Consider the following 27,971-nt stretch of genomic DNA (forward strand, 5'->3'; position numbering starts at 1 on the left):
TAAAATTAAATCATTTAAATCATCTAACAATTTTCATATATCAACTTCACGTGAAATCGAATTTACTTTAGGTTTCACCTTGTGTTTAACGTGATTAGCTAGGATGGCCATATGACTATATGAGCACCGAACTACTAGGAAAGAGACACGTGACGGGTTCACTTTCATATGGGGATATTTTTCATCAGGTTCAAGAGACGGCAAATGTGCTAATGAAAGACAGTAATTGTTTCTGTGAGTGTCATTTTTAAGAAGAAAAATCCATGTATGATATAAAAATTTAAATAAAAAGGAAATGTTAAAGAGGCCCTATTAAATCAAATATAAGGCGAATACTCACTAACAAAAAAGTATTGGTATTCTAACTTTCTTTTATCTTTAAGCATATATCATCCTAACCCTAAGGAGACAAGCGATGAAGTTGAACATGTTTGAAGGAAAAGTGTGATGGATGTCTCATGTTGAACAGCAGTAATAATAAGAAGTTTGTTTAGTTGCAGTGACTTCATTAGCAGCATCTATGTGTATCTCCTTGGCATCGGAGAGAGTAATTTGTTTATCTTGTTCCGCTTTGGCGTCCAAACTCTTGTGGCTTGTGCTGTCATGAATCCTTGTGATCATTTGCAGGAAAACTTGGTCCACATTCAGATTCTTGAGAGCAGAGGTTTCCATGAAGCATAATCCTTCTCTCTCTGCAAACCCTTTTGCTTCTTCTTCCTCCACTTCCCTTGTTTGTTCCAGATCGCACTTGTTCCCAACCAGAATAACCACCATCTCTTTCCCTCCAAACTCTCTCAACTCCACCATCCATTTTCTAGCGTTCTCAAAACTAGATCGCCTTGTTATGTCATACACTAGCAATGCCCCTAATGCTCCTCGGTAATATGAGCTTGTGATTGCTCTAAACCTGCACCCACATTCTATATAGTTATAATATAAGATGTAGGTTATAGTATCTATAGTTACCATAGTTATACAATTTTAACTATACTTAAAAATTTTAATTAAATTTAAAATAAAAATATTATTAAAATATAAAATATTATGACTTCTATTTTTAACTAGAGATATGATATAGAATCCACAGGAATGTAATTGTCGTCAGTAGACAATATAATATGATTATATAGTCATTCTAGTCTAGAACCAATATAATCCTATCTATCAATTAATCATCAGAGACCATGTGTAAGTAATGTCGCTAGCTATTATGAGTTTCAATTATTATTAAAATAAAAATAAGCCATAAGAGACATTCTTCTTCCACAATACCTAATTGCTTTGGTTGTGTCTTGTGTGGTTGGATGGTCACTGCCCACCGAAACCTTCATTAGCAGCTCACGTGCAGTGATTGCCGAGTTGGACTTTCAATCACTTTCCTTTAATTTATGTGACATACATATATCTAGGCTTTAAAGTAAACAAGAGTGGACCCGACTCACCCAATATTACGCCTTTATAATTTCACTCCGTTAAAGGAGAAGGGGAAAAGCTTAGGAAATTAAAACGTAATTTCTACTCTTTCCCAACCTTGAGAGTAGAGTGACCGCCACTCTTGAGTTCAATTATATATGCATGTCAATCCCATCAATTTATGATCATGATGCGGTCGTTTTAACTCTTCTATGAGCAGATTGCTTAGCTTATTTGAGATGAAGAAGACAAGAGGGTGGAGGAGAGAGTTTTGCTTTCTCCTTACGAAGATGCTACAAGTGAAAGAAGGGTAAATTGGGAGATTGTGCGCATATAATGTTAGAGTGACAACAAAAAAAAGAGTCAAAATTTATTTTATTTAATATTTATTAATTACTATAATTAACTGCTGCAATAATTAATACATATTAAATAAAATAAATTTTGATTAATTTTTACTAACTTTTTTACAAATATTTTTGTATAAAAAAATAGTAAAACTCTTTATTTACGGAATGGGATGACAAAGAAAAAGAAAGATTCATTTGCATTATTCTTCAGAATATTATTAAATTTATTTTAGTGTAAAATATTTTTTTATTATTTATTATAATAACAAACAAAATATACACAAAATTGATTTATGTAATTTTTGTTTTAGGGAATAAAAAGAAAAGGTCATCCTAGCTAGTGAAACGTAAAATATGAATTATGAAATATGAAACGTGGACTGTGAGTTCTTCAATCAAAAGATATTTCTCTTTTTAAGTTGGAAATAACCAAAGTAAAACATGAAAATTAAAGGAGGGTGGATGAAATTAGTAAATTACGATGAGGAAAAACGCCTCTTCGATTGTTGAAAGGTATGCACTATGCAGCATTCGTTTTCGTGAATATTGCAGTAGGGTTTAAAATATTCGTTTTAAAACTTTAAAAGGGAAATTATTTTTTAAAATAAACAATTAAATTGGTTTGTGGAAGTTTATGAGAATTACATAGTAATTTTTTTTCATTTTTATAAGTGATTAATTCGTGTTATTATAATAATAATTTTTTGAACTTAATTATTGTTAATAATTTTTTTAAAAAAATATTTGTTCAATACGCAAATAAAAAAATTCAGAAACTCCCAACGAATAAAAATTAATTAAAAATTAAAATATCGAATCTAAAATTTATTGAAAATTTACTCATACTTTTACTTTAATTTCCTTGTAATTTCTTTCTATAATGCAAGCTATTATGTACTCAACTGGCATTTAGCAGCTAGCCTCTTCAAATGACTAAGCACAAATTTACGGATACCCACGGGTCGGAAGTTAATGATTAATTTCGTATTTTGTCTGAGTGCATCTTTAATAGAAGAAATCCAACCTAAACTATACTATAAGTCTATAACCCTTAAAAAACTTAAATAACAATTACTTGTGCTAGTCACGGACGAACAATACACGGTTAAAAATGCTTAATTTATTTTTGTTTTTCTCTAAACCTGTTATTCTTCTCTAAGTCCATTAGATCAGTAAATAACAGGAAACACCAGCTACTACTGATGATTGATGAAATCCAAGTTGTATAGATGTTCCCTTAATTTGATGGTGTATTGAAACAGAGAGATATATTGTTGCAGCTTAATTCTGATCTATAAACTCAAAACAGGGCTTATGCATTTCGTTCGACATTAGAATACTAACAAATAAGGAAGGAAAACATGTTACCGTTCTTGGCCGGCAGTGTCCCATATCTGTGCTTTGATGAGTTTGTCTGCAATTTTGATGTTGCGGTAAGCAAATTCGACTCCTATTGTGGGCTTTGAATCAAACCGGAATTCATCTTTTGCAAACCTTGACAGCAGATTTGATTTCCCAACCCCTGAGTCCCCAATCAGAACAGCTTTGAACAGATAATCACACTCCTCATCAAATGCATCAGCCATATATCTATCTTGTTAATTAACCTCTCCACCTGCTTTCACTTTCACCCTTCTATCTATCTATCTATGTATATGCCTTTATTGGAAATTCTAAAGGAACAAACCTAGTAACTAGTGAGGAGGTGGAAATAAAACCAAACCGAAAATAAGAATTGTTGGATATGAACTGAGAAAGCTACAGGGTGCAAGGTCATGATCACACTTATGTAATGTTATAATTAATTAAGATTACGAAACTGGGAGGGGCCAAGACGCAATCCTTTCTTTGGATGGTATTATTATTATTATTATTATTATTATTATTATTATTATTATTATTTACTTACACAGTTACACTTGAATGATTACTAGTCCTTGATACTGTCTCGTGGATGGATCATGGATCCGTCTTTAGCTATGTGGGAAGAGCCTGCCTGCCATAATACATGCTTGCCCTCTTCTCCAAACAAGGTCCAATGGTGTTCTTCCACGTGTCCCCCACCATTTTTTAACAAGAAATATAACTATTAGAATTTATTATTTTTATCTATTATTTATCATTCAACATTTAAAATTATAAAATAAAGCTCTATTTGATTGATATATAAGATAAGATATAAATACAAAAACACAAACATTAAAAACATAGATATAAAATATTTGTGTCTTTGTATTGTGTTAGACAAGAATAATGAATAAGACATACAAATATTTAAAAAATATTGAATTATCGTTCATTCAACCACAAATTCTATCATCACCACTACACACCCATCATTTCAAACACTATATGTCATCATCATTAAATTTTTATTTCTTCTAATTTTTTGTTTCGTTCAATATTATTTCAAATTATCATTCAAATATTAAATATACAATTTTTTTTAAAAAATAAAAAATTAAAACCTAAAATTTATCAAAGATTAATCAAAATTTGCATAAATAAAAAACTAAATGTGCAATTTTTTCAAAAAAAAAAAGGAAAATCAGAGCCCAAAAGATGAGAAAAAGAAGATAATGATTGTAAGGAAGAAGTAAAAAATTAGAAGAAGAAGGTAGTAGAAAAGAGAAGGACGAAAAAAATTACTTAAAGAAAAATAGACAGAAGTAGAACCGAAAAAGACAAATTAAGAGAAAGACGAAAAGACATCTGGAAGGTGGATATTGGATATGAAGGTGTGGAGGAGAGACAAAATGGATTTGGAAGAAGGGGAGTGCGGTGAGGCAACCTCGACGACGGTGATGAAGCAGAATGCAGAGGAATGTGCGTCCAAGAATAGGTGGAGTAATGCAACGACAAACGGCAAATCGGACGGCAACGTCAGAGGGAGAGGAAGAGACGACAATTGAGTTTCCATTGGTGAGAGTTGAGGAAGGCAGAAGAATGAGGATTGTGACAAGTGAAAATGGAAGAGGTGGTTGTAGAATTTGAAAGAGGAAGAGAAAAAAATAAAGGTTTAAAGAGATAAGAGAATAAATTTTGAAAATTTAAAAATTAAATAAAAATAAAAAATTAGGGATTTGGATCTTCTAAAGTTTGAATTTCACTTTAGAGAATAAAGTGTGATCTTTCACCATTGATTTCATAGGTGGGACCAAGAATAAATAAGAGAGAGAAACTATTCAAAGGTAGAAGATCACACTTTACTCTCTAAATTAAAATTCAAACTTTAGAAAATCCAAATCCAAAATTAGTGTCTCATAAGTTATGTTTTAGTGTCTCACTAAATTAGAAATACATAAATTTAGTGTCTCCATATCCATTCGTATCTTTTTATATTTTTTAAAAATATGTGTCTTACTAAATTAAATAACAGATATGTATCACCATGTTTATATTTCAATAAGACATAAATATCAATCAAATGTTATCTAAAATATATTATTAAATTATTAGATTAAGTGATATAAAAAATAATAAATTTTTTTATGGCCATTAATTTTTTTTTAATTTGGAAAATGGACACTTTCATGCTTACGTGCCCATTTGCCATTGGCCTCTCGCGACCTTTTAGTATGTTCACATCATTCAATAGTCAATACTCGCTGCCATTGGCTCGCGGTTAAAAAATTTGCTTAAGTGGGGTAATGATTCCAAATTATCTTTTACTTCAAAAAAAATATAGGTTTACATGTGATCATGTATGTTTGCGGTTGGATGCAATTGCCATAATCATATTTAATTATTTATTTACAACGGGTTTGCCATTAAATTAAAGCTCAAGATGTCAGGGTTAATAATAAACAATCATTGTAGATCACTTGATTGCGGTATATGCCTCTTTGGAGTTTGGTAAATCGGATATAGGAAATTTTATATACTTTTCAAAAAATATATGCTGAGTTAGAAGTGATTATTGGTAAATATATGATGATAAATATTTATTGAGTTAAAAGTTTAAATTTAATTTAATGTGTGTTAGTAGTGCAGGTTTAATACTTTATCGTTTGGTTTAAATTTATGTTGTTTTAGCAAATTACCAATACATTAAATTGAGGTTTCAGTCCAAATGTTTATGAAGACAAATCAGAACAAAAAACATAAAGAAAGAAAGTTTTGCTATTTGCCAAAAGAAAGAAAAAAAAAAGAACATTTGGTATCATTGTGAAGAATGAAGAATAGTTTGAACACTATTAAGAACACAAAGGCAGCAAAGGATCAAATAAATTCAAAAGTTGGGATAACAAATACAACATGCAAAGAACAGCAGAGAAATAGTAGAACAAATTTAAAAGAGTCGAGGTGGTGGAATTAGGGGTGTTAAAATTTTTCGAGGTATGGGGATTTTCACGGAAACTGTCTCGAATTGAGATTTGAAGGCAGAAATTTTTTTCTGTGAGAATAGAGATGGGAAGTAAAATTTTTCCGAGACAGGCGCCGGGATCCCTGTCCCATCCCCGATAATTCCCCAAATTCTTGAATTTACTTAAGTACCATTACTTTATTTCTAACATAAGGGACTTTTTAATAATTTCACATAATAAAAACCCTAACCCTACCTTATTCAATGTGTGTTTACTCCTCTTCTACTACTTCAATTCCTTGTTATTACGCCGTCTCCACTCCCCAAGCTCCAACTCTCGACTTTGTTCAAAACTCCCATCACCGTACGTCCATACTCCATAACCCCCTCGCCAGTCGCCACTCGCCAGCGGCCACTCCTGCGCCGTCACCGACTCACCGTCACAGCTTCACCGCGTCGTTCTCTCTCTTCAGGCGCGACATCCTTCCCCCTCTCCGTTCTCCTTTCTCAGTCGTTGCATTCCACTGCTCCGCCATCTCTTTGCTGCTCATCGACGCTATAGCAGCCACCGGTTGCCCACTTGCCCCTCTTCCAGTGCCCTTCCTCCTTCCCATCCACTTGACTTTTGATTTGATTTTCTCTTCTTCTATGTATCTTAAGCAATTAGATATATAGGGTTTATAATTATGAAATAGTTAGGGCTTGATTTTGTTAATTATGATTTATGTGCTTTTGAGTTGTTGGATTTGTTTAGGATTTTGATAATTTCTTGTTAATAACTCTCATTCTGTGCTTCTGAGTTGCTGGATTTGTTTAGGGTTAAGTTAACTTCTTGTTAATAACTCTGATTCTATGCTTTTGAGTTGTTGGGTTTAAATTTGCTTGTTTTGCTTAGTTCAAATTCAGTGATTTTGTGATTCTGAATTGATTTTTAGTTTTCTATACTTATTTTGCTTGTTTTGAAATTCTGTTAATAATACTGATTCTGAATTATTGGGTTTGTTTACTTATTTTGTTAATTTGAGTTGCTAGTTTTGAGTTGATTTTGTGATTTAATTTATTAATAATTCTGATTCTGTGATTTTGAGCTGTTGGGACTATGAGATTGATATGGGAGATTTAGAAGTTAAGGAAGGATAAGAATAAGGTGATGATGACAACAAGGAAAGATTTGGAAAATTATTTTTATTCGAAAGATGAAGAAAATTATTATCATGAGGCTCACACTATAATAATTTCGGCAGATAGCGGCGTTATTTTATAAAACCGTCGCAAAATGACCACCTGCGGCGCATATAGCGGCGGTTAGGAGTTGGGGCTGCATAAATCAAAGTTATGCTCTGAATTTATAAAGTTCAAATAAAGTTCTAGCGAGCATAAATCAAAGTTACTCCTCTTTGAAGTTATGCCTTACTAAACCTAAATCTAGAAACTCTAAAAGTACATAAACATGTAAAATTGTGACCCAAATCATTAAATTAAGGAATCAACGTAACCCTTATAATAAAAGATCAAAATTTCTCTTCAACATCGTATTGATCTGGCAAAAAATACTCTGTCAAGAATTTATGGGCTTCACGTTTTACAGGATTTGATATTTTATCTCCATACCATGGCTTTTTGTTTAGATTAAGGCACCTTTTCTTAACATGTATATCATCTTCTCTTTGTTGGTCTTCTAAAGTTTCATTGTCTTCGTCCGGAAGCTTATTAAGATCAAACTGCTTCGATCTGTCAATTCGAACAGAGGAGATATCATCTAAATTGTCTTCTGAATCAGACTCTTCCCCATCTAGACTGTCAGGGACTATTTCTCCAGAATATTCAGGTAATATTTAAAATATCAACATGCATACAACAAAAAAGTATACCCAGAAGAAACTGAGAACTCCCAAGTCATTAGATACTGACTTAGAAAAATACGGACGACAATATACTAAGATAATTTTAAAACTAAATGCAAATTATCGACAATTACCATTTCCCTTGTTGGTAGTTTGTGCAAATTTCTTACACAAAAGCTCTGTAGAGAATGTTGTACTTGTAGAGGATGATGAAAAGTCCTCAGTTTTTATTTGTCCTGTTTTACCGCCATGTTATGTTCGCTAATATTTTTAAAACGTAACACTATTGGAATTGATATTGAATATTAGATATCAAGATTATCAAAACTACAATATTAAGAACAAAAACAACTGAAACAACATTAAAGATTTAACGTAAACTAACTTTTGATGAAAAAATCCATTGAAAGAAACGAAAAATCTGCTTTTACTCATGAAAAATCACAATACAATAAATACTTAACTGCAAATCAAAGATACACCAAGTTTTTGTAACTAAAGAAAATAATGTACAACGTTGAGTTTATTTAACTTATTTCATGACACAAAGATCCTTTTTAAATTACGTTAAAATTTTTCAGATAAGCATTACGCAACATCATCGATATTCTCTGAAGCATTTTCTATGGGGTCTTCTATATCATCCTCCCTTGTTAACTGTAAATCTCCAATGTCACCTTCCGCTGACATGTTCAACCCTAACTGTGGAGAAAAACCAACTTCAGCTTTTTCATTCTCTTCTCCCATGTCATACAAATCTCGTGGTTTCGCATAAACCACAACACTCAATTTCTTAACTATTTCATCATTCACATAGTATACAAGCTGAGCTTCTGAGGCAAATATGTATGGTTCATCTTCCTCTCGAACACCAGTGTGTATCGAACGAGAGAAATTAACGTTGGTAAGCTCCAAATGGTCTTGTTTGATGCCTCTACTGGTAGTGGTATCAGCCCAAACACATTTGAACAATACCACTATAAAAAATAGATGTGGCATAAGAGATTAGGACATGCTAGCATGTTCCAAATCATTAAGCTTGTTAAAAGATACTTTGTAAGAGGTCTTCCTAACATTAAGTTTGATAAAAATATCACATGTAATGCTTATCAAATTGGTAAATAAACAAAAACTTATTTTAAACCCAAAGAAGATGTCTCTACTAAGAAATAATTGAAATTGTTGCATCTTGACCTATTTAGACCAACTAGGACTCGGTCTTGAAGGAAAAGGCTATGGAATGGTTATTTTGGATAATTATACTAGACTTGGTTGGGTGTTTTTCCTAACTCATAAGCATGAAACATTTAATGTTTTTGAAAAATTCAGCAAAATAATTCAAAATAAAATAGATCTAAAAATTATTTTAATTAAAAGTGATCATGGTAAAGAGTTTGAAAACTAACATTATGAATCTTTTTGTGATAAATAAGGCTTATCACGCAACTTCTCTTGTCCTAGACCACCATAACAAAATAGGATTGTGGAAAGGAGAAATAGAAGTTTACATAAAATAGCGATAGCTATGTTGTGTGAATATGATGTTCCCAAATTTTTATGGACTGTGAAGTTGTAAATATAGCTTGTTACGTTTTAAAGCAAACTCTCATAAAAAAAGTTTTTAAAGAAAACACCCTATAAACTTTGGAAATAACACTCTTCTAATCTCAAGTATTTTCGTGTGTTTGGTTGCAAGTGTTTTATACTGAACATAAAAAAAATTAGAGAAATTTGATCGTAAAACGCATGAAAGTATTTTTCTTAGTTATTCCACAAATAACAAGGCCTATAAAATCTATAACAAGAACTCTAAGACTGTTGAGGAGACTATACATGTCACATTCTATGAATCTAACATTATTCCTAGTGTTTGCATTGATGAAAGTCCAGAAATTGAAATTGAAGTGATCAAAACTACTGAGTTAGAACATTCAAACTCAAGCTCACAAGAAGCAGCACCTGAAAGCACTGAGAATGACAATTCTGCAGGAGAAAATTTGCAATTATCTCCTGTCATAACTGAAAAAGGTCAAGATAATGAAAATTTGCAAAAGGTCAAGAGAATGAAAATTTCTAAAAAACTATCAGAGAAATTTATAATTGGTGATCCCTCCAAAGAAATGACAATAAGATCATCCTTAAAAAGAGCCAAATCAAATAATATAGCTCTCATCTTAAAATTAAACCTCAAAATATCCAAGATTGTAGATCCATCTTGGATTTTGGCTATGGAGGAGAAATTACAATAATTTGAAAAGAATAAAGCCTAGACCCTCGTGCCTGATTCGAATGGAAAGAAAGTCACGAGTACAAAATGGATCTTCAGAAATAAATTGGGTGAAGATAAAATCATTGTCCAAAATAAAATAAGATTAGTTGCTCAAGGTTATGATCAAGGGGAGGGTATTGATTTTGATGAATCATTTGCACCTGTAGCTCGAATGGAGGCTATTAGATTGCTCTTAACCTATGCGGCTCATTGTGGCTTCAAGCTATTCTAAATGGACGTAAAGTGTGCATTTCTAAATGGAATAATAGATAGAGAGGTCTATGTGGCTCAACCTCCTGGATTTAAAAATAAAAACTTTTTAAATTATATTTTCAAACTAGCTAAAGCCTTGTAAGGTTTGAGACAAGCTCCTAGAGCTTGGTATGAGAGGCTTAACTCATTTTTATTGAAAAATAATTTTTAAAGAAGAGCCACTGATACCACACTATTTATTAGAAATTACAATGATCATTTTATTCTTATGCAAGTGTATGTCAATGATATCATCTTTAGTTCTGCTAACGAATATTTATGTGCAGATTTTGCTAAGTTTATGACTAGTAAATTTGACATAAACATGATGGGAGAACTCATTTTCTTTCTAGGGTTGCAAATTAAGCAAACTGCTGAGGACATCTTTGTTCATCAAAAAAAGTATGCCAAAGAACTTGTCAAGAAGTTTGGGTTGGACTGTGCTAAACCTATGGAAACTCATATGCATCCAAACTTCAAGCTAAACAAAGATGAACATGCTAGAGATGTAGATGAGACAAGATATAGAGGAATGATTGATTCCTTAATGTATCTTACTTTCTCAAGTCCTGATATCATTCAAAGTATTGGTGTGTACTCAAGATTCCAACGCTCAAGATTCCAATCAAAGTCTAAGGAATCTCATCTCTTAGCTGTGAAAAGAATCATCTAATATGTACTTGGTACCACTAATTATGGTTTATGATATCGCAAAACTGATTCTTTTCAATTAGTGGGTTATTGTGATGCATATTTTGTTGGAAATAAAATTGATAGAAGAAGCACTAATGGCATTTGTTACTTTCTTGAAAAATCTCTTAATGTATGGTCAAGTAATAAGCAAGCAACCATTGCTTTGTCCATTATCGAAGCTGAGTACATTGCAGCCTCTTCATGTTGCTCTCAATTATTGTGGTTAAAAACTCAGTTGGCTGATTACAAGTTGAATGCTTCTAATATTCCATTATTTTATGATAATATGAGTGCTATAAATCTTTCAAAAAATTTTGTTCTTCACTCTAGAACAAAGCACATTGAAGTTAAGTTTCACTCTATAAGAGAACATGTGCAAAATAGAAATTTAGACATTCAATTTGTTAAATCAGAATATCAACTAGCCGATATTTTTACTAAACCATTGATTGAAGAGAGATTCTGCAAATCGCACACTGTATTAGATATTATTGATTCATCAAATTTCTCTTGACCTTTCTGATTATCTGGTTGAGTGTTTTATCTCACAGGTCGATATGAGATAATTCTAGGCAGATGATGAGTGGGCTTCGTTATTTAAGTTGTCACTACTTGGAACCTTTGTGAACATATCAGATTTTGCGGACTACTTTTGTTTGTTTCTCTATTCTTGAATAAGCCATATGTATTTGATTTTATTGGGCCTACTTTGGACTTGCATTTAAAAAAAAGCACTTGCTTTCACTATTATTTTTTTAAATGCATATTCTAAAATATGGTTCATTTGGTTAAAGCTGTAAAAATCAATTCTTTTAAAAAATTTTAATATTTTTAAGCTGAGACCTTTGTACTATTCTAGGTCTATATTAATGCACCACTACATGCACCGTTTCACTCATACCTCTCTCCATTCATACTCCCCACTCTTCTCTTTCTGCAACTGACTAGTGATCTATAAGAATGGCTCGCAAGAAGAGAGTCGTTCGTAAAGGTACTCATAGTGGTGCTCAAACTTCTCATTCTGCTCCCTCCACTACCATTTTCATAAACTCCTGTTCATCCCCCTCTCTAAACGACTCTCTTTCATCTTCTCCTCCTAACAGTATTCCTAAAGGAATGGCTTGCACCAAAACCACTGCTTGTCACCCTAGAGTAGCTCCTAGACCAACTCCATCTCAGCCAAGTTTCTCTCGTGGCAAACGGCCCATTAGCAAGGAAGAAGAAGAGCTCCTTCCCTCTCCTACTCACCCTAGTCACGGTACAATCAATGATTTTCAACTTCTTCCTATTTCTGAACCCAAGTTTCCAAATCTCATTGCCTACAAATCTTTTTATGATGATTTTCCAAAAGTTTCCTATGATTTCCGTCATTACAACTCATTCATAAACCACATGTTTTTCTGCAAAGACATCATTGATCGACTTATCTGTCCTCCTAAACTTGTCAATATTGATGATCTTCGTCAAAATGGTCTAAACTTTATGTCTATATTTGCTTTTCAATGATGGATTCCCATCCTCTCTATTTGTGAAAATGTCTACCCTGATCTTATGAGACAGTTCTATAGTAACATGTCCAACAAAGAAAAAAGTATTGCTTCATTTACTTCAAAGTCCTAGATTACCAGGAAAAGGGAATCAATGTGTCTTATTTTAAAGCCCTAGGGGCTGTCTGTGTCAATATTCCTTTTCTTGAAGACAAGTCACTTGGTCTAGTTCGTGCTCAGTTGCACAGGATTGTGAATCACATTATTCTATCCCTTTTCAACGTGTTTCATTCTACGATACACTGGTTATGTTTGCTCTTCTATCTAAAATCTCCATTTCATTTGCTTATCTTTTGTTAAGGCACATGCATGAATGTGTTCGTTTGAAAAATACTTTACCTTATACCATACTGCTCACTAAAATTTTTTCAATATTATAATGTTGATTTTAGGGCTAAAATTTCTAGAGAGTTTAATTCTTACATAAAAGAGGGTGGTGCAGTAAAAAGAATAGCAAGCAAGCGTCGAAGCGCTGATGAGGAGACTGAAGATCCAAAACAGAGCAATGTTCCCCTGTTTCCAAAATCAGACTCTGCCAAAATCTGAATCTTAACTAGTTTCATGAAGGATGTGCTTCAAGAGTTTGTGAATCTAACTGATCTTCTCATTAGCTTTGGGGATGAAAGAAAAAGAGCTGACATAATGGAAGAAACGACACTCAAAAAGACCAAAGGCTACATTCACATTCTCAGAAATTAGGTTGAGGTTGGTTCCAACACTACTGACAATGAGGATGATGATGCCTCAGATGACTCTAACTCTGATGCCTAGATTATCTCATATCTGATCTAGCCATTTCAAACTATCTCTAACTTCGTTTAGAGACTTGTTGGGCTTTCTTCATTTTGCTTATATTGAATGACTACATGCACCTTAATACTTTGCATTGACTACCACTTATGACTGCTACTGCTGTGACTCTAACACTCTTTTGCAGATTTTTTGTTTTTCCTCCTTGATGACAAAAGGGGGAGAAAAAGAAAAAAAGACTTAGGCTTTAAATGTTTAATGCATATTTTGTCTTATGTGTTCATGAGTTCATTTTCTTGCTACATTCATTAAATATTTGCTCTGTAATATTGTTGTTATGCTACATTGCTATGTTACTAGTTATTGACTGTTTTAAGTATTCTCCATTCTGAGGGGAAGTCATGATTAAAGGGGGAGCAATGCTGACATGGAGGGGGAGCACTACTCATTCACATACAGTTTGGATGATCATCAAAGAGAAATATTCTCAACTCATTTAAATTAAATTTTAAATTTATTTATCCTCTTTTATCATGTTTGTCATTAATGAAAAAATTGTTGAGTTAGAAATGATTATTGGCATATATATGATGACAAATATTTGTTGGATTAAAAGTCCAAACTTGGTTTAATGGGTGTGTTAGTGGTACAAGTCTAGTACTTTATCTCTCAGTCCAAATTTATGTTGTTTCAAAAAATCACCAATACACCAAATTGAGGCTTCAGCCCAAATACCTATGAAGACAAATTAAAACTAAAAACATAAAGAAAGTTTATGCTATTTGCCAAAAGAAAAAAGAAAGAGCAAGAAGGACATTTGGCATCATCGTGGAGAATGAGGGACAACTAAGACACTATCAAGGACACAAGGACAGCAAAAGATCAAAGAAATTCAGAAGTTGGGAGAGCAAATACAACATGCAAAGAATAGTAGAAAAACAGTGGAACAAATTCAAAAGAGCAGAAGCGGTGGAGCAGTTCCTCGAATAGCAGAGTTTGTGGACCAAAATGAAAAAGGACTGCATGCCAAGGAAAACAGCAGCAACGAGCAGAATGAGCAAGGAAAATGAAGAGGCAATGAAGCAATTTGAAGGGAGAGACTCATACTATAAAGCTAGCCTCACATCAACATTTGAAAACAAGGAAAAATATAGTAATACTTGAGTATCATCTCATACACTTGAGCTGAAATATTTTCCTTCAATTTTGTGCTTCATTTGAAATTTTAGTGTTATGGCTATCTAATATTATCTTTCTGTAATTGAGAAAAAGGCTATTCTTGGTGAGAAAAAAATTGAAAAAGTCATGAGAGAAAAGAGGCAAGAGAGAAGAAGCATAGAAAAGCCAAAAGAATTTTCTGTGTAATTATTTTAGTTGAACTAAGGTTTAGTTTTCCTTGCCAAGTTGAGACCGTATTTGATGGTGGCTGGGCTTGGGTAGAAGCTTAGTGGTTGATACTAGATGAATTAGGTTGTAATTCATTGGTATTGGTATATGTAATCAGTTTGATTATAGTGAAAATTTTACCATGGTTGTGATGGAGACTGGATGTAGGTTTCATGGTACTAAAAAATCGAACGAGGATACATATTAGTCTCATTCTCTTCTTCTCTTCTCTGTTTATTTATAGTTTTAGAGACAAAAAAAAAATCTCTTGTATAATCAACTTCTGCAAAAAATAAAATAAAAGAACTTCATTTCTGAATTTAACTTGATTTAAATCCCCTTCTTAAGTTTTAGTAGTACCATGAGTATATATTAACATTTTGGTTTTCTTAAATAAAAGAGTTATTGTGTTTGTAGCTTGTACTTTAGTTTTTAAAAGTTAGATATGGATAGTTTTTAAGGTTAGTTTTATAAAATAAATTTAAGAAAAAAACAAATATAATTTTATATATTAATTAATATAATTTTTTAAAAACACATTAAATATTATTGTTATAACTTTTATTTATTGAAAGTATTTTTTATTTTATTAAATATAGTTACTATAATTTCAAAAAAAATAAAAAAATAAGTGACTTCTCAAAGGCAAGTCAAGAATAGCAATACCAAGCTCAAAGATGAGACTCACCTAAGGTTAAATTATTGTTTGACAAACTTAACAGGTTATTCTATTTTGTATTTTCTGGATTCAAACTTAAATAGAGAAAGCTAGCACATGATTCGATAATTCAAGAATATTTGAATTATTAAATGATCTCATAATAAAATATATTTTTTAAATTTTTTAATAATTGTTAAATAATTTTTATTTAATTTTAATTATAAATTAATTTTTTATATATTATTTAATTATAAAATTTATTTTTTATTTTATAAATTATTATAGTTCATATTATACTAAAATAATAATTTATAAAATAAAAAATAAAATTTATAATTAAATAATATATAAAAAAATTTATTTGTAACTAAAATTAAATAAAAACTATTTAACAATTATTAAAAAATTTAAAATACATATTTTATTATGAGATTATTTAATAGTACAAATATTTTAAAATTATCAAATCCTGTGCCAAAAAACACAACACAAAATTTTCTGTCATAATAAATGTCTATGTCACTTGCAATTATAAACCTGATGATTCACAAATTCAATTTTAAAGAATTCAAATTCATTTCTCGTGATAGAGATTAAATATTATTTAACCATTAAACTATGTTTTAATTGGATTAGCATGAAATTTTTGCACGAAAATTTTCACCCACTAAAAATTTAATTGCTTTACCATAATTTGAAATTGTGACCTGAAATAACCAAAAACTAAGGTTTTTTTTAATTTAAATAAGAAATCTCCTATTTACAAGTTATTTTGCTTAATTTTTATTTAACGTCGATATAGTGTTGATTAAATTTGTATCAAGAATCTCAATTTAAAAAGTAGATACAATTTTTCTATAAAAATAAGTTTTACTCGAAAATTATCGCATTGAAAATAATTTTGCAAGCAATAAAGTATTAGAGTCTTGAACAAATAACAATGAAATTCTATAAATTAGCGTTAAACTAAAAGAACTTTTAGAGAATGCCACTAAAATATTTTAAGATATATAAGAATGCAAATTAATTAACAAACTTAGATAAAAGAACATTAAATAAAGAATAAAAATAAATTGAAAAAAATACATAAATAAATAATGAAAATAAAATGATTTCAGAGTTTACACCCTCACATATACTAGAACCCTATGACATTCCTTTATGCCAATCATAAAGAGATTTAGTGTAATCTGACATATGAAAGTCTATTTAAAATTTTTTGACTCTCTTGTTTATACAGAAGAAACATGCGTGGATGGTTGTTAATCTCTTATCCATGTTTTTGTTCTCTAAATTTATCCACCAACATTCTTACTGTATTTTGATAGTCAAGTAATATCCTTCACATTCATCTCTATTAACAATTAATCTATTTTCTATTTGTTATTTACATTTTGATTAGTTTTAACTTATGCATTTTCTTTCCACTAAGATTATACTTAATCGACCATAAAGTACCGAATTTACAATGTTTTTAGTGAAAAAATTTAAACTCTTATTTTTGCTAATAATACTATTTATGCATAATTTTTTTTGTCAAGAACAGAGAAATTCGAACTCGTAACTTCTGAATATGAAGAAGACTATACCATTTGAGTTATAATTTATTAGTCCATTTATACATAAATTGCAAGTGAAAATTCAAAAATAATGAGATTTATTTATCAAATCACAAATGTTCAAGGGTTTCTAACACCAATGCTGCTTTTCATTTTTAAGCAAATGGTAATGAGATTTTATTTTAAGTATTTTTATGAAAGAATTTTTAAATATTGAATGATTTAAAACATCATGATTGTATTAATTATTTTTTATAAATCAAATATCTATAATAATAATAATAAATATAAAATTAGTCAAATTAGTAAAATAATAAGTATTTAATATTTAAATTTCAATAAAAAGGTTTGAGATTTAATGTTTCTTTTTTTTTGTTATTCTAACCATTTTATTGAGTAGAATATAACTTTATACCTAACAGAAAAAATATAATCTAATTTTTTTAAGAAACGAACAATTTGTACTGAAAAAAAAAATTTTGAATGAAAAAATTAATAACATCAGTGAAATTGATTCATATATTGTTAGTTTCACACATTTTCAAGAGGTTGTATTTTCAAAAATAAAATTACATTTCCCTTACATTCACTTGCAAACTTCTGGTAAATGCTATTCTATTTTGGCTGGTACTATTAACAAAGATAAGAGTTCAAATTTTTTTATATTTTTACTGCTATAATCATAAAAAAAATATTGTAATTTAATTTTTATATTTTATGTCTGTTAGAATATTATTAAATATATAAATTAATAAATTTTTGTATGATGATGTATACTAGTTAATAAAAAATTATTTAAATAATAAAAAAAAAAAAACTTAAACTAAGTGAACAATTTATTAACAAAATCATTATTAGAGTTTTTTCTCTGGACAGCTGAGTACATTTGGACCATTCTCGCAAATCAGGCCCAAAAGCTTTTGGATTTGATAACAAATGATAACAAATTCATGACAAAAAAAAAAATGATAACAAATTTAAAGATTGTTTTGGTTTTGGTGATAAAGGCAGTCAAATTATACTAGATGTTATAAAGGGCTAGAGGACCAAAAAAACAAAAGAAAATTACACTAAAACAGAAATATTTTGAAGGAAAGAACACTGCCTCTGATTCTAAAAATAGAATAAAATAAGACACTAAGAACGAGACACAAATAATAGAAACACAAAAATTAATATTTTTATATTTTGTTTGACGATAAAATAGAATAAATTATAAATTTTAAATTTATTCTCATTGTTTTCATTCAAAAAATCTTAAAAAAAAAATATAATAATAAAAAATATAATTATAAAAATTTAATAAAAAATAAAATAAAAATAAAAAATAAGTTATAACTTTAGACTGACATTGTGTATACCTCATCTGCTAAATATAATTTTATACTTCTGTGTCCCTATTTTAATATTGTGCACAAATTTGGACAAAGATTTAGATAAAGTGGTGACATGCTCCTAAATTCAAAAACCGTGGGTAATCAATTTATTGGGATCGGAAAAAAAGAAGGGGAGGGAATAGTAGGGCGGCAAACAGGCCAAAACTTGTTGGGTCAGCCCGTGTAACCGTCAAAAAAGAAGTTGGCCTGAAAATTTAAGACTGTCAAACTTAAAAAATCTGTCTAACTTACACAACCTAATCCATGACTTTAGTGGGCTTTGACAGGAACAGGATGGGCTTCTCCGGCGGGCCAAATATTTTTTTGTGGCGGCCATTTTTTAACAAATTTTTATGATGCTATTGATCTGTAAGAGGATGAAGATTTTTTTTTTTCAAAGTCAAATAATTCTATTCATGAAATAAAAGAAACATATAGGTGTCCATATATGGGACAAGCAAAAGAAACAGGAGACTCCTAATACTTTACTATAAAGGTAACATCATATAATAATCTAATAAGAGAAATAAAAGAAAGTAAAAAGCTCATCAATTAGGAATTGGGGACTTGTTGAAGCTCCTTCTGCAGCTTCAAAGTCGAAAATATTATCTCTTCCACACTAGTTGATATATTATCAAAGATGAACCTGTTCTAACTTTTCATAAGGACCAGCTTAAAATCACCATCATTATCCTTTGAGATGAGCTATTGGGTCGGGTACGCAAGATCCGATTCTCAAGTTCCACTCAACATAAAATCAGAGTCTTCGGTGCCCTTTCTAGCATCCGGTAAATTCATTTTTGACCAGATCTCCTTTGATTTCTCACAATGAAAGATACAATGATTGATTGTTTCTAGAAATTGTAAGAATCTTCGGCAGGTGGATTGAATCGATGGGATGTGATGATAAAGCTTTTGTAGCACTGGAAGCTTTTCATGAAAGTCTTTCCAAAGAAAAAATATTAATCTTTGTTGGAATTTTCAACTTTCACCTCGCCACAAATTTCATTGTCTCATAATTTCTGGGTAAAATTCAATGAGAGGATATGGTACCCAGTACTCACTTCATACAAACCACTTTTATTAAAACCCAATAAATTTTATCTTCTCCACCCCCAATTGTTGTTCCTTGCACATGCTGACTAGTCCCCTAAAAAAATACTTTTAATTAGAGTTTGATTCTATAGACTATTAGAAAGTATTAAGTTCTTGACCATCAATAATGGTTGATTTTGCATATTGAAAATTTCATATGGAGGGACAACACAAGGATGTGGAGGAGCAAGCCAAGGATCGCTGAAGATTTGGATACTGGATTCATCACCAACTCGCAAAACCAGATCCTTTTCAACAACCTTACGCCCTTCTAATATGCTATGTCACCCCACAAAGGTACTGTTCTGATCTCTACATTCATTATAGAGTAGTATCGAAAATATTGACCTTTGAGGAGTCTAGATAGGAGTGATTGTAGTTGAGAGACAACTTTTCAACATTGTTTTGCTAATAGCACCAAATTCTGAGTCCCTAGATCCTTAAAACCTAATCCACCTTCTAATTTCGGTCTTGTCATAGTATCCCAACTAACTCATGCCATTTTTTGCTCTGTACTTTTTTTACCACACCAAAATTGAAAAAGTATGTGAATCTACCTAATTAAAGTGTCAAGAAGACAAAAACATGATAATGAATAAATTGGGATAGCCTCCCCAACATCTTTGATTAGAACATGACTGCCTGTAGAGGAGAGAAAATTTCTTTTCCACCCTTGAACTCGCTTCCTCACCTTGTCCTTAATTTCTCAAAAGGTAGCCTTCTTTTATTTTTAGATTATAGATGGAAGATCCAAATATTTATCATGTGCACCAATATAAGCAATTTCCAATTTTTGAGCCAATAGTAATCGAGCAGCAAGAGAAATATTATTACTAAAGAATAAGTTGATTTATACAAATTAACTTTTTGGCCACTGAACCTTTCGTATGATTGAAGAAGATTGAGAATATTTTCACAATTATTTTCTGACGCTTTGCAAAAAAAGATTGAGTCATCCGCAAACAATAAATGATTAATAGTAGAACATCTTCGGTTGATATGAATATACCATTTTGCTCTACCTTGTTTAGCAAAAAGGATAATCCTTCTCCACAAAAAAGAAAAAGGGTAGGGAGATAGATGTTCTCTTTGACGGATATCTCTATTTGGTTTTAAAAAACCAAAAGGTTGACCTTCAACAACGACAAAATAAGAAACTGTAGTCACCACCTCCTGTGTCCAACTAATCCACCTAGATTCAAATCCCATTCTTCAAAATGAACCAAAGAAAATGCCATTTAACAAGCTTTACTCATATCCAATTTAATAGTCATTTCAGTCGATAGGTCCTTCTTCTTTGTCTTTAGATAGTGCATACATTCATTAGTAACTAGGGCATTGCCTGAATCAATCTACCCTTAATGATGGCACTTTGATTAGGGTTGATTAGCAAAGTCATAAATTTCTGTTACCGATGGACTAGTACTTTAGAAATAATCTTATAAGAAAAGGCTTATGGATCTAACCTGTGTCATATCCTTTACATCAGAAATTTTAGGAATGAGACAGGTTTGTGTATTTTCTCATATCCCAATTAATCCTATGTCATACAAGAGGATGAAGATGATAATTAAAGATGTTCTAAGTTATATTTTAGATTATATTTTATGTTTAATTTAATTATAAATTTAAAGATATTTAATTATATGTTTTGATTTTTTAATAATGTTTGTTTCGTTTTGGATAATATAAATTTTATTATTTTGTTTCAAAACACTTAGTTTATAATTATGTTTATTATATATTTATAATTATAAAGATTTTAATGTTTGTGAATTTAAAACTTATAATTTTTTTATATTTTTAGAAATTATAAATTTAAAAAAATAATTATAAAATTATATATATTGTTTAATATTTAATAATTTATAAAAAAAATTAAAATAATTTGGCGAGCTTGACTCGCCGTTAAGCGAAACCAAAAAGAAATTCAGAACCACTTGACAGGATGAGTTGGACTTCCCGTTTGTATCCTAGGAAAGACTTTGTGTGCGTGAAACAATATTTTTCTTGAGAAATAAAATGTGCGTAGTTTTTTATACATTTTTTAATTTCTCCTAGCATTTTTTATATGTAAATAAAATATTTGTTAATATAAATAATTTAAAAAAAATTATTACAAATCTCATTTATAGAGAAAATAGAAAAAAAACACACATGTTATAAACTAGATAAGTAAGAATTTAGTTATCCATATTAATTTAGAAAATAAAATGAATATAATTTTTTATAATTTAAATTATATTGGTTTTGTAAAATTCGTAAAATTAATAAATAATTAATCAATAAATTAATTATTATTTAAAAAAATTAGAAACATGCTGAAAGGGAAAAAACATGAAGGAAGACCCAAATTCTCACTAAATCTTTAATTCCACATAACTTTCTACTCTGAGCTCCAATTATCACATTGTTTGTGGCTACACGACCAGCGCGACGAACTCTACAAAACTCGGTAACTAATTTAGTAAGAAATTCACTTCTCAGATTCAATTCTCTTCTCCCCAAATTTCGAAATTGAATGTGTAATTATGTTGAATTTTGTATAATTTCAGTGTTTAGGTTCGAATTAACTTGTAGGTATTGTCAAATTTAACTCGCTTGAGTTGTAGGTCAGGTAAACACCTTCAAAACCCTTGTGTAACGTTGAATTAATGAATTTTATATTGATTGTGGTGATAATTGTGTTGTTAGATTAAGATTGATTGTTGGTAGGAGTCAAAGTGAGGATTTGGAACCTAGAGATCAAGCTTTGGCGGCTAGAGGGTTGTTTGTGAAGTCTTGGAGTCTTAGAAGCTTGGAAAACGCTGAGTTGTGAGGTGTTCCAGGCATTAACGAGAAAATCGGCCAATGTATGGTTTCAGTTTTTCGTAACTAAGATATAATGTGTCGTGAAAATTTAAGTTAGTTGACTATAGGATAAATTTAAATTATTTATGATGTTGATGATTGAAATTGGTGGGTATGTATTAGGGTTAGCAACGTTGAGATTGTGGTTGAGGTTATGATGTTGTGATGTGTAATTAATTTATTGTATGTGAAGAGTGATGAATGATAATGATGATGTTTATTGAGATGTTGATGTTGTTGATGATTTAGGATTGGTTGGTATTTATGAGGTTTGGCAAATTAAGGTTGTTGTTGGTGAAATAATGTAAATTTTGTGGATATTGATGAAGTGTATATGCATGTTGTTGATGATTTTATATAATGTTGTTTTGGATATAGATTATTGTGTTGAAATGGAAATATAATTGTAAATTGGTATGTATGAAGAAGATAAGGGGTGTTGATGAAGGGTTGAACTTGGTTGGAGACACATTTGGTAAGTTTTAATAAGGGTTTGGATTTAAATGTTTTGAAAGTTGAGATTTGTAAATTTAATGAAATATTTGATTTTTGGCCAACTTTGATGGGTCATAACTCGACCTCTAAATCTTCGATATTTATCAAACCTGTCTAGAATGAAAATTTGGTCTAAAAGGTTTACACCGTTTAAAGAATGAATAAAAAATATTTTAAAACGAAAAAGTTATGCACGTCGAAAGTTCAGTATGTAAAACTGAAATTCTACAACACTTACAATTTTGACCACCCTGCATAACTCGCGTACGTGAGCCTTACACGCAGCGCGGGCATTCTGTTCGGTTTGGATGTCCTGCGTACGCAAGAGGATGCATGTGTACGCGAGCGGGGCGAAAACGCACCTTTACGTACGCGGGTAGGGGGACGCGTACGCGGATCCCTGTTTTTCCAAAACACGACGTTTTGTTTTTAAAAGCATTCCTCTAACTTTCAAAATCCTTGTCACTCTTGTTTAAAGCCTGGTAGGTGAATTTTGGGTAGTGGAATATAATTAGGGCTTTGAGGAAGGTAACTTGTTAGTGAAAAAGTTTGGGGTATGATGGATTATGATTGAGGAAGTGCAGAAGTGCTATATAATTGACGAATTTTGGCTATACAATATTGAATAAATGAATGTGAATGATGATGAATGAATGTGAATGATGATGAATGAATATGATAATTGAAGTCTGAATGAGATTGTTGATGATGAGTATGTTTGAGTTTTCTCTCTGTTGTAAAGTGTGTCGGACACTATATCCCATGAGTGTGGGAGCACTTTACCCTGGGAAGTGTGTCGGGTACTATATCCTATGAGTGTGACAGGCACTATATCCCGAGAGCGTGGCGGGTGCTATATCCCAAGAATGTGGGAACACTTTTAACCCAGGAAATGCGACGGACATTATATCCCATGAATGTGGCAGGAACTATATCCCGAGAGTGTGACGGACACTTTATCCCAAGAGTGTGGAGGCATATTAGAGAGACGATATCCGGATTAGCTGCCGGATGTGTCGGGTTCTGGCGTTATAACCGACACGTGAGCTCACAGCTAGTAGGATAGACATACATCTTATGCATATATGTACTTTGTTTGATTGTGCATTAATTGAGCCTGCCTATATGATTATTATGCTTACTTGCTAAATTTGCTACCTGCTATAATTGTATTCTACTTGTATTTGCCTTGTCTGTTTGTTTGTCTGTGTGGTTCCTGTGGAGTTGGAAGATTGAAGGAAGGCGGAGATTGAGAGTTTTGATTAGAATTTGGTTAAGTTTAGAAACCTTAGAGAACCACCCCTATTTATGGTTTCTGCTTTAAATCTTTAAGTATTATAATATGAGTGTCGGAGTTCTAAGATTGCCTCTGACTTTCCCAAGACCTTATATGTTAGTTATGTTGGCACTGTTACCGTGCTGAAGAACCTCTAGTTCTCACCCTGTACATATTCTGTGGTTTTCATATGTAGAACGTGAGACACTTCGTTGAGGCATATTGAAAGCTTCTGAAAGCGAAGAATTTTTGTGTTTTGAGACTTTATCTTAGTTTATGATGTATATATGTAGATACTCTTATATATCCACTGTATGTATATGTTATGTTTATCCTTATTAGAAGTTGATTTGAAGAAACAGGTTCTATAAGTTATATGTTGGGCATTTTGAGTTTATTTTGTATATATGTATATATGTATGTTCTGTCCGGTTTAAACTTCGCGAGTCGAATTAAGAGAGCTTTGTTATCTGTATTCTTGGAAGTCTTCTATTATGTATGTATATATGTATTTATGTCGTTATACTCTTATCCTATCTGGTTTACGTTTATCGATGCGTTTTTCTGTTTAACGCCTTGTTTTTAACTTTTCTTCAAAAGGCTCTTAGATAACACCATTTTTCATTATACTGTATATATAATTTTACTCGTAGAGGTCGTAATACCTCAACACCTTTGTCTTAAGACTTAAGCATAAGACTATATGTGATAGGATGTTACAAGTTTGATTTTATCTTTTAATTTAGTTCAATTTAAAATTAAGATTTAGTCATTTAGAAAATTAAATTAGTACCAAATTTATTATACAAAAATAATATTTTAAAAAATTATAAATTATAAAATTTTTAAAATTTAAAAAGTAATACCAAATATGCTATATGAGTACATTATATAAGTAAATATTGTCCATTTATATTGAATTTTTAAATAAATAAAATTTAAATTATAAAACTTTTAAAATTTAAAAAATCAAGGCCAAACTTGTTATACGAGTAAAAAGGATTAATATTGTCTATTTAAATTCAATTTTAAATTAAAAAATAAATTAAAAAACTTGCTATATGAGTACATATGAAAACTATTAAATTTGAAAAATGATAATATTACTTTTACTTTTGTTTAAAATTTTAAAAGTTTGTAAATTAAATTATTTCTTTTTAATAATTTAAAAATTTTAAATTGATTAAATTAAAATAAATTAAATTAAAAAGTAAAAATAAATTCAAGATCATCCAAAGTAACTAAAATCATACTGCAAACATTTTTTATTGTATATAATAAAAGATTGTTTTTTATTTTTATTCTGTGGTTTAATTGCAAAGAAAGATCGTTATATGAAAAATATTTTATATAATACTAAATGACTAAATGTTATTAAACTCAATAAAAAATAGAACCAATCCTATCAAGTATCAAAGGATAAGAATAGCTTGTATAAACAAAAACTATGGCCATGTAACACAGTAGCAGCAAATCCAAACGAATCTTTTTTTTTTTTGCAATCAAAAGTTTAAGGAATTTCAAAACAGAGAACAGAGATGAAGCTATTGTCTATTTTAAGTGTGGCTCTCCAAAGAAGTTGAACATTAACAAACAAAACCATCCAACACATTGATAGGTAAGAAAGGGGGAAAATAAATACAATAAATCTCACATAAAAATTATTGTTAGTTTTTGTTATTTATATGAAGAAGTACAACAAAGTACAAACACAGATCTATCAAGATAAAGTGAAAAAATGCATAAAAACTTACATATTTCTTCTTTTATAGGACAGAGTCATTAACATTACCATTTACGCGGTTGTTGTTCATCATCTGCTTGAACTCCTCAAAGTTCACGTTGCCATCTCCGTCAGAATCCACAGACTTGATCATGTTGTGACATTCCTCCACAGAGCACTTCAAACCCAGGCGGTTCAGGACAAGATGTAGTTCGGCGGAAGAGATGAGGCCGTTCTTATCCTGGTCATATAGGTTGAAGGCGTCCCGGAGCTCAGTGGCACCTCCGTCGGTGGTATCAGAGCGACAGAAGACAGCAAACTCGGGAAGGCTTATGAAACCATCATGATCGGTATCGAGATCGTCCATGACGCGCTGTAGTTCATCCGGTGGAACACCAGAGCCTAAGGTGCTGAGGACGTTGTTGAGCTCATTAACTGAGATCTTGCCATCGCCGTTAGAGTCAAAACGATTGAAGACTCTTTTAAGCTCGTCCATGTCCTGGAGGTAGATAAGATTAGAGTTGGATTTGGAGCTAGGGTTTGTGTCGGCAGTGACGGGTGTCGCCATTAATGTTAAACTGATATTTTGATTATGATGGAAAGTTGAATCACAAATGGTGAGACATGGAACACCGTGTCTGGCTATGGTTTTATACTGGTTTATTTTGGATTATTAAATAAATTTATTTTTAATTTTTTGAATAAAATATTTAATATTTTATTAATAATTTTTTTAATTCAAAAAATTATTACTAAAATAACATCTTGTAACTATTTGTCTAGATATTATCATTTAGTTTATATTATTTTACTAAGATGAATATTATATTGTACTCATCAATCTGTGTAAGTCTATATTCATTTATCAATGTATAAAAAAATTGAAATATAAAGAGTTAAATTTTTAGAAAGCATTGAAATATATAACTAATATTTAGACAATATCTAAGAGACTCGTTAAAATAATTATATTCACAAATATATAAATTCATTAAGTACTCATTTAAAAAATCTCTAAATAATTTTAATGATATTCAAAATTTATTTTACAATATTCAGAATACCACACAAATTAGGCATCATCCTATATCAAAACATTTGTTCGGCATAATCAATATATATCTAATACAAAGAATTTTATTGATAAATTATAATAAAGTTATATTTGATATTATTTGATATTTTATTAATTTAATATACAAACTAACTTTATAATATTTTAATGATTTGTTAAATAATATTAAAATTTAAATAATTTTTTATTGATAATAAATAATAAATATTATTTTTTTAACTCATTAACAAAAATATAATTCGTCAATGAGTTACAAATGTGTCTAGCATAGACAAAAAAAATTAAAATTCCATAAAATATTCATGTTTCATCATTAATAATTAATTAAAATGATTTTTAATTTATTAAAAAGAAAATTATTTTTAATAAAGCATGATTTAGTAATAGTTTATAAATATTTATATACTTTTTGTTCTATTATTGAAAAATATCTTAAATAAATCTTAAAAAATTCAGTCTAATAATTTATTTTTTAAAGAATTCTAATAATAATATTAATTACCAATTTTTTTTATTAGAAAAATTAATATTTGTCACATTTAAAAAATTTGGTCTAATAACTTATTTTTTAAAATAATTATAATGATCATATTAATTATCAATTTTTTATTTTATTAGACAAATTAACATTTATATCTCATTTTTTATTAGAAATTAATAAAATTTGTCTATATAAAAAAATTAATTCAATATTTAAAAAAAATCAGACTTTCTTTTATGTCTGAAATAGTGACTAATTTAACTAAATTTATTAATTTATAATTGAATAATATGACGTAAAACATTATTTATCTAACATAATAACTATTGTAAATGAATTTAACAATAAAAATTTAGTAAGAATTAAGTGTCAAATTAAAAACTTCGTAAAATGTTATATAAGTTTGGAATATTATTCTCTTTTATCAAGTTTCACTTTTTCTTTAAAAGGCCAAACTTTTGTACTTCAAATGATGATTTTGTTCTTTTATATTTTTACCTAAACACAAATAATATGTTTAAAATTAAAACATATACTTTTTGTATAGCCTAATCAAATGTTAAAAAAAAT

At 30.2% G+C, this 27,971-nt stretch overlaps 2 protein-coding genes across 2 annotated transcripts; both read right to left on the reverse strand.

Annotated features, from left to right (window-relative positions):
• Positions 1 to 246: 246 nt before the first annotated feature.
• On the reverse strand, positions 247 to 3,589 carry LOC130970838 (ras-related protein RABA6a). The gene is made up of 2 exons (XM_057897034.1): positions 3,132 to 3,589; positions 247 to 907 (listed from the first exon to the last, which is right to left on the reverse strand). Exons 1-2 carry the CDS (start codon positions 3,347 to 3,349, stop codon positions 457 to 459), a joined length of 669 nt encoding a protein of 222 aa, XP_057753017.1. The 5' UTR covers positions 3,350 to 3,589; the 3' UTR covers positions 247 to 456.
• Positions 3,590 to 25,772: 22,183 nt separating this feature from the next.
• On the reverse strand, positions 25,773 to 26,477 carry LOC130967348 (probable calcium-binding protein CML26). The gene has a single exon (XM_057892161.1). The coding sequence runs from the start codon at positions 26,411 to 26,413 to the stop codon at positions 25,889 to 25,891; it is 525 nt and encodes a 174-aa protein (XP_057748144.1). The 5' UTR covers positions 26,414 to 26,477; the 3' UTR covers positions 25,773 to 25,888.
• Positions 26,478 to 27,971: the final 1,494 nt, after the last annotated feature.

Source organism: Arachis stenosperma, chromosome 3, assembly GCF_014773155.1.
Source record: "Arachis stenosperma cultivar V10309 chromosome 3, arast.V10309.gnm1.PFL2, whole genome shotgun sequence".
NCBI lineage: Eukaryota > Viridiplantae > Streptophyta > Magnoliopsida > Fabales > Fabaceae > Arachis > Arachis stenosperma.

Excerpts from the sequence above, each read along its gene's own strand:
- LOC130970838 (XM_057897034.1), bottom strand. The coding sequence starts at position 3,349 with ATGGCTGATGCATTTGATGAGGAGTGTGATTATCTGTTCAAAGCTGTT. Across the intron at positions 908-3,131 it reads GACACTGCCGGCCAAGAACG|GTTTAGAGCAATCACAAGCT; the intron begins GTAACATGTTTT and ends ATGTGGGTGCAG.
- LOC130967348 (XM_057892161.1), bottom strand. The coding sequence starts at position 26,413 with ATGGCGACACCCGTCACTGCCGACACAAACCCTAGCTCCAAATCCAAC.